Here is a 15,679-nt window from a genome sequence, read left to right as displayed (position 1 = left end):
TTAAAACACATGGCACCCTGGCGTTGAATGGTACACAATTTCAGTTGGGCAGTACACTCTGCAGCCTGTTTTATTGTCAACATGTGTGGTCTAATTGCTCATTAACTGGGAAACCTTGTTTTTCTACAGAATGCGCACTAAATGTTGTGTCTTCCTGCAGGGTTGCCACCGACTATACCCAGCCTTCCCCTGGAACTGACTGTGCTGTACAATACCATTGTTTTAGGTATCAGCTTATCTGACGTCATTCACAGCGATCACTCCCAGTTGTTCCAGGGATTAACCCGAGGTAAGTTATAAACCTGCAGGGCTGATTGTGATTTGTTATAACCACTGTGTTAGTAGTTTGCTGCCTCCCTAACTTGTACATGAGCTGTTTGCAGGATATTTCTTCTTTTTTCCTTCCGATTACCTTATTGTGAAATGAGATGGAAGACCTCACTTGTGAAAGCACTCAGAGACTGAGTACAGTTGATGTAGTCTGATGCAGATATAATAGCTGTACAGATGCAGACTGTCGTAATAAATATGCCTGATGATGCTTTCTGCCTCACTAAGCACTGACATTTTAAATTTCAAGTAAATTTTTAATTACCTCACACTTTTCTAAACTTTTTCTTTGCACCTTAAGTCACTGCTTGTTGATAATTCCTGTTGTCACCAGGAAGATTGCAATCACAACCTCAGGATTTCCAAAAAAATACCCCATGCTTTTAAGTAGATTTGAAGTGTACTGCTGATGCATGGCAGCCATTTTACACATGGAGCTTCCACGAAGAATGGAATTTATATGCAAGAGAACTCAATACAGTATGCCATTTGGACCTTTTTATATCCACTTGGGAGGAAGTTGGGTTCAATTGAACACTTTGTTTATGAGATCAGATCTTTGCTGAAGCATTAGCCTAAGCTGCTTGCTCAGTTCTTTGGAGCGTGGTTGATTCTCCAACTATCCGACTTAGTGATGAGGGCCCTGCCACCGAGCCGAGAAGGAAACCTGTGAATGAGGCTCCTAAGCAACCCTTACAAGATATCCAAGACTAGCAAGCTGTTGCTCTGATCTTTTATTTCATCCAAGCTGCCTCTTCTCATTGGCTTCTTTAACTGTTGTTTGCCCAAACAAATAAAGAATATCTTTTAGTGAGCATGCACTGTCTGCAATATTTTGTTTAAAAATCAATATTATTCTTTAGAATTGCTGCTCGTGCTAGTTTTTTCCTTATGGTAACAAAAGTTAATAAAACTATTTTTGCATTCTTCATGGCCTAAGTATGTGCTTTCTTTGGTAGGAAAGTTTGCTTATTGTGTTTTGGACTCAAGAACTACAAAGTTGTTTAATCTTCATGGTTCTTTGCAAATTTGTTTGAAACAGGATTAGAAGCGTATGGTAAATGTTTTGACGAACAGGACATCATGAAATTATGCAAAATGATATTTCAGAACATCAGTGACCCTACTGTTATTCAGGGAGTTCATCAGATATTATATCTGCAAAGCCTGCTGTGGCTGGCTAGAAATCAGCTGGAGAAAGTTGATGCAGTGCTACACATGCTCAAGGAGAGAGTAAGTTTGCCTCGCTAGATAAGGATTTATTGCTTGTACATTGTCTAATTCATTGCATACTGTGATAGATCAGATTTCTTTACTGGTTCTGTCAGGGTATACAAGCAAAGCTTGAGTTGCCTGCACTATTTATTTATTACCAGCATTTTCTGTTTTTAATAATAATGAAAGAGACTCTGCTTTCAGTAGTATCTGGGGTTGAGAGGGTAAACTGCTTTAGGTTCCTAGGTATCCACATCACCAAGGACCTCACATGGTCTGTACACACCAGCTGTGTGGTGAAAAAGGCACAACAGCACCTCTTCACCTCAGACGGTTGAGGAAGTTTCGTATGGGCCCCCACATCCTAAGAACTTTCTACAGGAATACAATTGAGAGCATCCTGACTGGCTGCATCACTGCCTGGTCTGGGAACTGTACCTCCCTTAATCGCAGGATTCTGCAGAGAGTGGTGCTGACAGCCCAGTGCATCTGTAGTTGTGAACTTCCCATGATTCAGGACATTTACAAAAACAGGTGTGAGCAAAGGGCCCGAAGGATCATTGGGGACCTGAGTCACCGCAAACCACAATCTATTCTAGCTGCTACCGTCCAGGAAGCAGTACCACAGCATAAAAGCCAGGACCAACAGGCTCTGGGACAGCTTCTTCCACCAGGCCATCAGACTGATTAATTCACACTGATTTGAGTGTATTTCTATGTTACATTGACTGTTCTATTTATTACAAATTATTATAAATTACTATGATTGTACATTGCACATTTAGATGGAGATGTAACAAAGATTTTCACTCCTCATGTAGGTGAAGGATGTAAGAAATAAAGTCAATTCAATTCAAGATACTTGCAAATTTACTAATCATGAATAGGACACGGGAATCCCTGGTTTTAATTGAGGCCCTCGCTGGGTAACTTTTACTTGCTTATTGGAATACTCATTCCTTCTGCAAGGATTTCCTATGAACGGAATCTCAAATGTATCCAGCATAGCAAGTGCCTGAATGAACAGTTAAATGCTGGTATATTTGAGTTCAGGAAAAAAAGGGACATTTCTTTATATAGCACCTCTTTCCAGTCAATCAAGTACCTTTCTGTCCCTGTACTTGTTGTGATTGGTTGCCACATTTCTTACAAAACAGTTTTCTCAGAGAGATCTGCCATTCACCAATATGGTAACAACCAAACATTTTCTGCAAATTCTCTGCCTCCCCGGTGTAAAAAATCTGGCTTCAGAACCTTCAGCTTTTGTTAGAAAACAGAAATAATGTAAGAAAGAAAGATTAGTTTTATTTGTTACATGTGCTGTACATTAAAACATACAGTGAAATGTATTATTTTTGCATCATATCAAATCAGGATTACATTGGCATTTGATAAGTGTCACCATGTTTCCGATGCCAACAGAGCACGCCCACAGCTTACCAACCCTAACTAAGTTGTACATGTTTGGAATGTGGAAAGATATCGGAGCACCCGGAGGAAACATGTCACAGGGAGAACATACTACAAACTCCTTACGGACAGTGGCAGGAATTGAACTCCGATCAGTGATCCCTGGCACTGTAATAGTGATTTGCCGACTGCTGCACTGCCATAAGTAATAAGAATCTGGTTAAATGCAGAAGCAGAAATGACACTGTAGGATACATGAATCTTCAACAATTTAAAATCTTTGTTTTGTCATCTTCTATGTGATTGTACTTTTGCCACTATCCACCCCTTTCATTGTTAGTTGAGCATTCTCCGTCAACGTCATCAAGTCCTTGTGTGACCTTACTTGTTGCCACTTGATATACAGGTCGACCTTCACTAATCCCGGCACCATTGGGACCTGAGGAGTGCCAGATTAGTGAAAATGCCGAATTACAGAAGGATCATATTAAGCATAAGCAGTGCCAGATTATTGAAGGATCCAGATTACAGGTAGTTGGATTAGTGAAGGTCAACCTGTAGTGTGATTGATTGATCAAGTATCTGTTCACTTGTCTGATGGCTTGGCACCCCCAGAACTTTTCCATTCTATGGCATTTTGTTTTGATTATTTCCATGGATGGTTATGGTCTATGGCTGACATTGGTACTGCTGTCATTTGGAAAATTGCCTGTGAAACTCGGCAGGTCAGGCAACACCTATGGAGGGGGATAAACTATTCACATTAGAGGCTGAGACTTAATCAGGGCCAGTATTTTGTATATGTCACTCAAGATTCCCAACATCTGCAGAATCTCTTGTGTTTGTGGAAGATTGCATAAAGTTTCTCTTGGTGTAAATAAGTATTCATTAATGTTGTAGGATTAGTGGTATTGGCCTATCGTTTGCCTTACCTTTGTGTTTTTTGCTTTTTTCCACTACAGGGTGGAAAGGGATGTGAAAAGAAGTTAAAATGACTTCACAACAATAAATGACATTCTTGGGGTTATAGATCAACTTGTGGTAACTTGGACTGCAGGTCTTTGAGAAGAGTGGTTTTGCATTGAGAACTTAAAGCCCACGCAGAGCACATTTATAGAGATGTAGAAGAGAACTGAAGAATATATTACCGAGATGTTATGTTTGACTATTCCTTTTGATTCAGACTGGTACAAGAGGAACTAGGCAGATAGATGTCTACAGACAGACATTGATGAACGATTTAAGTCAGTGAATTTTAAAGACTTGAGATGTTGGAATAGGGTAATGTTTAAACAACCATGATTGAGTGGTGGAGCTGACCCTATGGGCCAAAGGAGCAGAATTTGACCATACATCTTGTGGTCTGAATGCTGTTCTGATCAGAAGGAAGTTCATTTCCAATCCGAATTCATGACTAAAATAGATTAGCTTTGTAATTGTAACCACACCTCTCAAGCAACAGAAGATAAACGAAGAGAAAAAAGGATTTTCTGAACGGAATCATAAGCTCTTAGTAGTTGTTCTGATGGTTTTTCTCATTAGTGGATGAGATGATGCAACCTCATTGTATCTTTCAAAGAGTCAGACAGTATGGGAACAGGCCTTTTGGCTCAACTGGTCAATGCCAACCAAAATTCCCGTCTAATCTCACCCCATGTCCCCACATTTTGCTGGTATTCCTCAAAATCTTTCCTATCCATGTGCCTTTTAAATTTTGTGAATGTACTTGTCTCAACCTACTTCCTCTGACACCTCATTCCATATGATGACCACCTTCTGGGACCCCTCAATATGTTCTCCTTAAATATGTTCAGTGTGTTATCCTTCAATAACTGAAAACTGATCCTTCTGACAAAAGCGGAAATTTGATTCAAATATCATGCAGTTATATATTTCAAAGTAAATTGATTATCAAAGTACATATATGTCACCATATACAACACTGAGGTTCATTTTCTTGTGGGCAATCACAGTAAATACAAGAAACACAATAGAATTCACCATTCTTTTGCTTTAGCTGACTTTGCTTAGTTGGTCACAAGGCACAGCATTTAACAAAACTGTTCAATAATCAGTTCATGAAATATACACTTGTCCAAATATTGTTCAAAACAATTCTTGTCCATGGACTGTAGGTTTAATATTGTGTTAGGATTCTGAAATTGTTTTGGAATAATGCAAAGAAAGTGTTTTTTTAAGCCATTGTTTACTTTTTTGCCTGCGTTTTTCAGAGTTCCTCGGCCTCCGGTTTGAATATACATTGTGATGATTTGTGGCAGTCCATTAAAACTGGATACCTACTAAAAGATGGAAGGGGGAAGCGTCTTGTGTTGGCACTGAGTCTCAGAAGTCTGGGACAGTTGATGTACACCTGTGCTACATTTTTGCGAGGTACGTGACCTTAAAGATCAAGATGAGTCCAATTTAAAAATCTGATTACTAAGAGATCAGTATAGTGCACGTGAAAATCTGTTGCCTGATGTAGTAGTGGTGCTGTTCATAACATGACATGTGATATGCCATTTAGGTGTTGGTCTATTGCAGGATACAACTTGAAAACTTGGTAATCAATAGAAGGACAAACATTAGCACAAAATAAACTCATAAAAAGAAATATCAGCTTTATTTGCTACATGTATATTAAAATGTACAGTGAACTGTATCAAATTAATTCAGCGTCGATTGTGCCAGGCTCCCTGCAGGCATTGCCACACCTCCAGCACCAACATAGCATGCCCACAACTCACTAATCTTAACCCTAATCCGTATGTCTTTTTGGAATGTGAGAGGAAGCAAGGAAAATGTACAAACTCCTTAGAGACAGCGGTGAAAAGTGAATCCGATCTTCAACTTTCTGAAATTTGTTCTGTCAATGGAGATAACGTTTGTTCTGTGTTCCTTCCTTGGAAACCATTTTGCCCTTCTGTCAGTAAGTCCTGCAATGCCCATTGTGAACAAGTTAGAATGTTTTCTCTCCTTTTTTTTTCTCATTTCTGCAATGATACTGCACAGATGGAGACCACAATGTTTTTGGAATGATTGCTGGTGTAATCTGATTCTCCACTGTGTGGTGCTGTGCCACTAACTTTCTCTACAACAGGACTCTTATTTGTTAACTTAGTGTCTGCAACCACTTCACATTGTGCTTCATATACAGTATACTGATTCAGTTATGAAAACTTTCACCCTAAACCCATAGCCTCTAGTTCTAATCTCACCCACTCTCAGTGGAAAAGCCTGCTTGCATTAACCCTATCTGTACTCCTCGTAATTTTAATGTCATAAAACACAGGAGCAGAATTAGGACATTTGGCCCATGAAGTCTGCTCAGTCATTCCATCTTGGCTGATTTATTATCCCTCTCAACCACATTCTCCTGCCTTCTCCCTATAACCTTTGATGCCCTGATTAATGAAGAATCTATCAACCTCCACCTTAAATATGCCCAATGATTTGGCCTGCACAGCTGTTTGTGGCAATGAATTCCACAGATTAGCTACCCTCTGGTTAAAGAAATTCCTCCTTATCTCCGTTGTAAATCCATATCCTTCTATGCTAAGGCTGTGCAGTATAATATGGAGAGCAACCCCTAGACTTCCCCACTTTGGTAAACATCCTCTCCACTAACACTATTGCAGTCGTCTTCTCTTCCCCACCCCTTTCTGAGCTACAGAGACAAAGTCTGTGCCAGAGATCGGGTCGTTCTGCCTTCCTCTTTGTAAGTCATCCCCTGCAAAGGTATAAAAAGTGATATACTCATTGTTGAGGGGAATGGCCACAGGGGTGCTCTGAACTGGCTACCCATTGCTTTTCCCTCACTTAACAGTCACCCAGGTACCTGCCTCCTGTAACCTTTGTATATTTCTTATCAAATCTCCCCTTATTTTCCCATGCACCAGGGAAGAAGAACAGGAATGTTCTTTGAAGTTTGATTTGTCTTATTTTTCTTGTGAGGTGAGGGCTTCTGTCGGTCAGGGTCGACCATGGATAGTGCGCCATAGCTGCCTAGATACGCAAGCCTGTGCAGTATAATATGGAGAGCAAGCTGTTGCCCATGTAGCAAGCTCCCCCTCTCCATGCAACTGATGAACCCAAAGGAATGGCAGAGACTGGTACAGTTTGGCACCAGCAGTGTCGCGGGAGTTGCCAGTCAGCGTTGGACTCAATGCAGGACTGCCTTAGGGACTGCCCACTCCGGATTTTTCCCTTGGGTTTTACTCCCGAAGCCTTCTCCATGACTGGGTATAGCCGCAAGGCAGCTGAGGTTTGAGATCAGAATTTTCCTTCTAGATGAGCTGCCAACTACGGCTGACAAGCCCCGTCTGCCCAGAGCGACTGGTTTTAAGGCGCCAGTAAGCTGCCTTTGCTCCTGCTGTCAGTAGAAACGGTTCTGCCAGGCTTAGTAGCTAAGCCACACGTGAAGGCCAGGAGCTGGACTTGGTTGTCAGAGGCTATTTATTGGGAGCATTTAATAGGCAGTGAGAGCTTGTCCCCATTACCACCCCCCAGCTATGACAACCTTAAGGAATCTTAAAAATGAATTAAGTAACTGTACTTACAAGTACGTTCATCAAGCCACTTAAGTAATTTCACATTCATTACATCATTTGCTTCTGACAGTCCTTCCCACAAAGCAACTTACTATATCTCAGACATAACTGAAATTGATCCTTGTGCAGTGAACTATGGTGTACAGCATGTAGACAGCGCAGCACCAAGAGTATATGCTGCAAGGATATGTAAACAGCAATTCGTGTACCGGGTGGCAATGATCACAAAATATTTGGCTCCTTGTGTTATTTGCTTGCCTAGTATTCCATCAGGAAAAGTGGAAACAAAAGCTTTAAATACCCTTCTGGAATACTGCTTAGTCATGAGGACCAATTGACTTTTCTTTGTTTTAATCCACCCATGGGATATATGAACGAAAACCTGACAAGGTCAGCAGTTCTTAACCATGCATAATTTATTCTTAGAGCTGAGAGTGAACAATCTTCAAGGATCACTGCAATGCATGATGTGAAAGTGCCTCTACAGAGCTTTCAGGTAGCTTTGACAAGTGATTTCACAGTGGAGTAGTGGTTGGTGTAACAACACAGTGCTAGTGATCAGCGATCAGGGTTCAATTTCCCGTCACTGTTTGTACGTTCAACCGGTGACCACTTGGGTTTCCCCTGGGTGCTCGTGTTTCCTTCCACATTCTAAAAACATGTGCTTCTTCCTCTTGCAGTCAATAATCAGCTCTTTGGTTTTGCTGACGGTTAGAGAGAGGTCGTTGTGGGTCCATTCAGTCAGATTTCCAATCTCCCTCCAATATGCCAATTCTTTGCCTTTTTGATTTGCTCAACAGCAGTGGTGTCACCAGCAAACTTAAATATGGTGTTGGAGCTGTACTTAGCCACACAGTCATAGGTGTAAAGTGAACAGAGCAGGGGGGTTAAATACACAGCCTTGTGGTGTACCTGTGCCGAAGGTGATTGTGGAGATGTTGTTGCCAGTCTGTGTTGACCAAAGTCTGCAAGTGAGGAAATCGAGGATCTAGTTGCTCAGGGAGATATCGAGGCCCAGATCTTGGAGCTTACTGATTGGTTTCCAGGGGATGATAGCATTGAGTGCTGGGCTATAACCGATAAAGAACATCTGATATGTGTCCAGGTGTTCCAGAGATGAGTGAGAGGCCAATGAAATAACATCTGTGACGGTAGGCAAACTGGAGTGGATCCAGGTCACTCCTCAGGCTTCATGACTAACCTCTCAAAGCCCTTGATCACAGTGGATCCAGTAAGGGCAACTGGGTGATAGTCATTGACACAGGTTACCTGGTTCTCCTTGGGCACCTACTTGGCGCAGGTGGGTATATCAAACTGCTGAAGCGAGAGGTTTAAAAATGTCAGTAAAGACTCCAGCCAGTTGATTAGCACAAGTCGTCAGTACTTGGCCAGGTATGGTGTCTGGGCCAGATGCTTTCCACGGATTCATCCTCCTGAGGCATGTCCTCCTTTTCTTCCCCATCAAAAAAGCTTGTCTTGAGCACTTAAAGCCCCTTTAGAGTTTTTGTCTTCTGCTATGCTGTTTTTTATGTGGATAGTAACACTGTACTTAATTTATACATGCATAGCTACACGGAGGGGCAGGGCTTTGGATATGGGCCAAGCATAGGAAATTGAAAATGGCTGAGTGGGCACTGTGGTTGGCATAGACTGATTGGGCCAAAGTGTATCTGTGCTGTATTGCTCTATGACTCTATTGCTACTTTGGTTAATTCACTGATTGTTAAAATAAACTGAGTAAATATTTGGATGGTTGATGCTATTTATATGTATTTTCTTTTAAAATAGTTGATAGTATCCTTGACCTGATAAAATGTGATACTAACATTTACAAACACTGGTTAAGTGACTGCTCTATTCTCTTTTAAATAGTTAGTTTTATCTTTAACCTGATAAATTGCGAAGCTAGCATTTACAAGCAGTGGTTAAGTGATTGTTCCATCAATGCAGGTAAACTTCTAAAATCAATCGGAGACATTCATATTGACTTGACGATAAGTCAGAATGATCTGCTTTTATGAACTCCTTGCTATTTGTCAGGCGAATAAGTGAGGATTGTTTTTTGTGCTCTAACTAGGTGTTCGTAAAGTGGAAGATGGTAATTACCTGGAAGCCATCGATATCCTGCAGCAAGCAACCGATGGACTTTGCTCTAAGAAAATTCTGGCAGAGATCTACACTCTGATCGGTTACAGTTCAGTCCAAGTGGTACACAAATCACAATTCGTTTGTGTTTAACCAGAAAATACAGTCATTTTTAATCTGTGAATGGAGGGAAATATCTGAGAATGTAAATGTTACAGTGGAAGGGAGTTTTAATAAATGACAATTGTCTTAATATGGAATCAAGAGTGAACAGAGGTTCCTATAACTCAAAATATAAAGTATACACTCACTTACCTTAATTGGATGACACAAGAAGTTAGTTCTGTGTTGGTGTATTCGCAATATAAAATAAAATCATTCAAATCTTAGGTCAGAAGTTATATTAATTTACTAAAGGGATATGTGCAGAGTTTCAGAAGGATTTCTTAAACTTCAGTTCTTGAAACAAATACAGATTTCAACCATAAAAATGGCCCATAGTGACTTTTTTTTTAACGAACAGTAGTATTCTTGGTCATACAATACAGTCACGTTAGAATCCTAATTATGGGTATATGTATCTGAACTTAATTTGTAGACCGTTTGAATTCCCTTTTTGGTAATATCTGTACTTGTGGAATCACTGATGAAATTGGATTGAATTTTGTCCACTTTGATAGGTTAAATTGGATTCGAGCTGATTCTTTTTCAAGGTTAACAGTAGCATTTACTCCTGTTATAATTTACTTGGAAAATGTATCATAAATACTTGACTGAGAAATCGTTTTAAATATAAATTTGATGGTTTATAAGATTATTCCCCCAAATAAACAAATGTGTTATTTTTGTTAATTTAATTGTTTTAGGGCAAACCACAAACTGGCTTGCAATATTTCAGGTGGGCACTACAATTAGACATCCAGTGCTTTCCTGCATTGTATCATACTGCTATGGTCTATCGACAGCTAGAGATGCTGGAAGCTGAACTTGAGGCCCTAAACCATCTTTCTATGGTGAGTTTAATTTTATTCATTACATTTCTGTTGATTACATATCTTTCAACTTCTCATATTGTCCGGGCAGAAAGTTTAGTCCAGTGGACAGAATTTGTTGCAGGTGTCAGTCTCTCGGTGGAACCTTGCAAGATTATGGGCTAAATTGTGGAGAGACAGTGATGCTGATGACAATGATATGCATCAACATTTCCATTAAGCACTGAAATATCACTGAAGTAGTCCAGATCCTGCAAATGCATTATAAGAGACACATTGTTAGGTTTTCCAATGCATTACTCTTAACCACATGCAGTTTCGTTTCCACATAAAATTCTTGGGCATTCAGAAACTTTGCGATCGTCATACTTGTGTCTGTTCCTTGTCAATCAAAGCCTCATTATTCATTCTTGGCTGTTTGTAATTTTTACAGCCATTTAAATATTAATTTATGCTTCCTGGGTTAGACTACACGTCTGTCACTTGAATCACTTCGGCTTCATTGGTTGAGAACACTTACAGTCCCTTGCTTTGCTCATATTAGAACAAGAACTTGCATTGATATACTGTTATAACCATAACAGGTTTTTCATAGATACGTTATCAAACAAAATTTGATTAAAAACATCCAGTTCACCACCCTGGCAAGATCTTTGGGAACTGTAAAGTAACTGCTCAAAAGCTCCTTAAAAGTTTGTACGCAGCTACAATTGTGAGGTACAGAGGGATATCCACTCTTAACTGACAATGAAATAGAGCATGTGAGCAGATCCGAAATCAAATTTCATTTAAATCCTATAGGAAAGGGCATAATCCTAGTTTTTTCTCTTACATTTTGCAAATTTGTATTCTTTCAGCTTTGATGTAAAGTTAGATCTAATTCTATTTGTTTTACAAATTAAGAAAAGCATTTCATTCTGAGTAGCTCATGAATTTCTAAAGAATCGAACTTTGAGATTAGCATGCAGATATAAAGGACAGTTCTCTGCACAAATGCTACAGGGTGTAGGATTCCAACATAGATTTAAAACTTTGCATTTGCTGTTCACCCTTGACACCAGACTTCTCAGAGAGTTGTGCCTGAATGACACAGTGACATATCTGGCAGAGCTGCCTCCTCACAGCATCAGTGTCCAAGTTCAATTCTAACCTGTAGCATCTGTGTGGAGTTCACACATTCTCCCTGTGACCATGTGGATTTCCTCTGGTTGCTTTAGTTTCTGCAACCATTTCCGAGATATGCAGGTTGGTAGGTGAGTTGGCCGCTGTAAATTGCTTGTAGTGTGCAGGTCAGTGCTGGAATCTGGGAGGAGTTGGTGAGAAAGCAGGGAATGGGGACATACTAGTGGCTGTACTTCATTAGGAAGTTGAAGAGGAAGTCAAAGATTCTAGCAACTTTCTATAGGTGTAGAGTGGAGAGCATTCTGACTCGTTACATGACTGTCTGGTATGGAGGCTCCAATGTGCAAGATCGAAGGAGGCTGCAGAGGGCTGTGGCCTTAGCCAGCTCCCATTACTGGCGCAAGCCTCCCCCACCATTGAGGACATCTTCAAAAGGCAGTGCTTCAAGAAGATGGCATCCATCTTTAAGGACGCTTACCATCTGAGACATGCCCTCTTCTCATTATTACTATTAGGGAGGAGTATAGGTGCCTGAAGACCCACAGTCAACGTGTTAGGATGATTCTTCCCCAGCTTCTTCCCCTCCGCCATCAGATTTAGACTATGAAGACACGTAGTCCTCTTTTATTGTCATTTAGTAATGCATGCATTAAGAAATGATACAATATTACTCCGGTGTGATATCACAAAACACAGGACAGACTAAGACTGAAAAAGACTAACAAAACCACATAATTATAACATATAGTTACAACAGTGTAACAATACCATAACTTGATGAAGAAGTCCATGAGTACAGTAAAGTTCAAAGTTTCTCAAATGTCCCACATCTCATGCAGACGGGAGAAGGAAGAAAAACTCTCTCTGCCATGCCGACCACAATCCGACTCTGAGTCATCCGAAAACTTTGAGCTCTGATCAGCTGTCCGACACCGAGTACTGAGCGCCATCTCTGTCTGAACGATTCGACCTCCTTCTCAGTTGCCAAAAGCAGGCAAGGCTGGGGATTTTGAGGCCTACCATCCGAAAGATTCCAGACCACATAGTAACAACAGCAGCGAACGAGCGTTTCAGAAATTTCTCCAGATGTTCCTCTGTGCTTTCACATCCATTCTCCATCAAATCAGAATTGTCCACGGCCCCTATTTAACAGATACGATATCATTTTTCACCAGAGGGCTGCGCACGCGCAGGCGCGCCGCCATCTTCTCCTCCCGCCATGAAGAGTCCATAACTCTTAAGGGCAAGAATGGATCTTGTGGCAGAGTATTAAATTGGGGCAGTGCAAACTATGATATTATTAGGCAGGAACTAGAGAGAGTTAATCAGGAACAGCTATTTTGGGACATGTCCGTATCTGACTTATGGAGAGTGTTTAAAGACAGATTAGAGGACAGGTATGTCCCATTAAGAAGGGAGGGCAAGGCTGGCAAGGTAAGATACTTGGATTATAAGAGAGGTGATAGTCAACGTTTAAAAAGCTCAAATCAAAAAGGGCCCTTGAAGACTATAAAGGAGCCAGAAAAGAACTTAAGAAGAGAATTTGGAGAGCCAGGAGGGGCCGTGATGAGTCCTTCACAAGTAGGATTAAAGGAGAATCCTAAAGCATTGTACACCTACTTTAGAGTAAGAAGATAACTGTAGAGAAGGTAGGACCACAAGGATAAGGGACGGAACATGTGAATATGTGCTTGGAGGCAGAAGTAGTGGGTAATTCGTAAATGAGTACTTAGTGTTGGTATTTACCAAGGAGAAGGAAGTAGAGGATAGGGAGATCAGTGCTAATATACCAGGGCATTTTAAGCTTAAAAAATGAAATTTGCATTGGGTCCCTTAACATTAAGATAGATGTCCCAGGGTCTGATGGTTACTGAGAGAAGCAAGAGATGAGATTGTTGACCAATATCTTCATGTCCTCTCTAGGTGCAGGTATTCCTTTGTTTAAGAAGGGGAATTGGGATAATCCTGGTAACTATAGGCCGGTGAGTCTCGAGTCAGTGGTAGGGGAGCAATTGGAGTGGATTCTCAGGAACAGGATTTAAAAGCATTTGGAAAGCCATGGGGAAATCAGCATGGCTTTGCTTGGGATACAAGGAGAGGTTGGACAAACTTGAGTTACTTTCTTTGGAGCAGTAGAGGCTCAAGGGGACCTGAAAGAAGTTTATCAGATTGTCAGAGTAGACAAACAGTATCTTTTACTCAGGATTGAAATGTCTAAATCTAGAGGAGGTGGGGCAGAGATATGTGTCTACCAAAGGAGGTGTGAGGCACTCCTCCCTTCCGCTAGCCTGCAGATCACCCATGGGCAAGGTGTAGCACCTGCTTAGCCACCCCCCCCCCGATCAGAGTCACATGAAGCCATGGGAGCAGGTGGTAGATGGTCGTATGAGCAACTGGTGCACGTCACAAGTCCTTGTTATGCGACCATTGATGCCAGGCAGACAGTCTCTGAAAAGTACTGATAACGGCTGAGGTCACCCACCTTGTAAAGGCACTGCCCAGAAAGCAGCAATGGCAAACTACTTCTGTAGAAAAATTTGCTAAGAACAGTGATGGTCGAGACCATGATCGCCCACATCATACGACACGGCACATAGTGATGATGATGAATACGGGAGTGCGTACATTTAATGTGAGAGCGGATGAGTACAAGGATGTGTGGGACAAGTTTATTACACAGAGAGTCGTGGGTGACTGGAATGTGTTGCCAGAGGACACATTCCAAGCATTTATAGCCTTTAGTTCCCTTTATGCTGTGTAATGGTAGTGTTTGAATATATTTTTGCATCACCATGGTTTATCTAATCCTGTTTATTTATGATGCTATTGTGCTTGCCCTTTTTTTGTAGGCCAGCTTGATGAGCAGAATATTTGGAACTTAGTTAGGTCCTGGATAATGTGGTTGTTTTTCTACTAAAAGACTTGCTTTAGCAGCTGCTGCTAGCATTATATCTTGATTCTAATCATAGAGCCACTGAGAATCCAGTTTCCCAAAAATATTTCTTCTGAGGTCCTTCAAAAGCAAAGTTTACAATCCCTTAACTTTAATTATCTAACCCTCTTCCTGGAATGTTGGAATTATTAGCCCTTTTTCTTGGGATGGATTTATAATTGCAACTTATTCAGAAAATCAAATTTTTGACCAGTTTGAAACCTGGCCAAGCAAAGGTTTGTGGTTTTGCCATCTGTCAGTTGCTTTTTTATCCATTTGTTTAATCCCATGTGGTGGGGGTGGTGATAACATTGAACACATTGTCTGTCCCAACATTATGTGTTATCAGGGTGCATTTCGCTTTGGGATAGAAGGTAATAATGGCAGATTTACTATTTGTTATGATAGCAGATGTTGTCACCATTGGTGGTAAAATCTGGTCCGGTCTTACTATTAAAAATCTATTTTGTGTGCCTATTGAATGTATATTTCTATATTCTAACTTGTAGACATTGTAGTTGGCTTTTGAACTGAAATGCCATGATTCCATTTCCAGATTTTTGAAAACTATGATAAATTTAAGGACGCCAATCACGTTGAATCTCAGTTTTTGATCAAGCCTGAGCAGCTGGTCGGGATTCCAGCAACATGCAGTCTGTTGACCAATGTAAACCAAGTATATGTAAAGCATTCTCTTGCAAGAAGATATCTTCAGATAGGAAGGTATGTAATACTTCCATTTTATAGGCTGCATCTGGAAATACCAGTGATTGTGCTGGTTCAGGAAGCTAATCTGCTACCTCAGAATGACTAGGGATGGATATTTGATGCCAGCTGAGACATTATTACCCACATTCCAAGGGTTGGTGCACAACTCTTTCTTGTGTGTGGGGGGGGAAGAGGTGGATAAGTTTGGATTTGTTTTCCTTGGAGCGGAGGGGACCTGATGTAGAACAAATTGTGAGAATCTTTTACCCGTATTAGAGGTATCTAAAACTAGAGAGCGTATGTGAGTGTGAGGGGTAGGAGGTGAGGAGGGGATC

The 15,679-nt window shown here is 40.8% G+C and overlaps 1 protein-coding gene across 1 annotated transcript in view; it reads left to right on the top strand.

The window, feature by feature from the left end:
• Positions 1-15,679, top strand: part of fancg (FA complementation group G) — a 36,236-nt gene that overhangs the window by 9,887 nt on the left and 10,670 nt on the right. The window contains exons 3-8 of the mRNA XM_072251782.1: positions 161-289; positions 1,373-1,563; positions 5,187-5,346; positions 9,583-9,713; positions 10,457-10,603; positions 15,193-15,359. Of these exons, the coding sequence (XP_072107883.1) occupies positions 161-289; positions 1,373-1,563; positions 5,187-5,346; positions 9,583-9,713; positions 10,457-10,603; positions 15,193-15,359 (925 nt within the window). The remainder of the gene's footprint in view (positions 1-160; positions 290-1,372; positions 1,564-5,186; positions 5,347-9,582; positions 9,714-10,456; positions 10,604-15,192; positions 15,360-15,679) is intronic.

The sequence above is a fragment of the Mobula birostris genome, chromosome 3, assembly GCF_030028105.1.
Source record: "Mobula birostris isolate sMobBir1 chromosome 3, sMobBir1.hap1, whole genome shotgun sequence".
In the NCBI taxonomy this organism is placed as follows: Eukaryota; Metazoa; Chordata; class Chondrichthyes; order Myliobatiformes; family Myliobatidae; genus Mobula; species Mobula birostris.
Note: the sequence above shows the minus strand (reverse complement) of the source record. Positions and strands in the feature narration are given on the sequence as shown.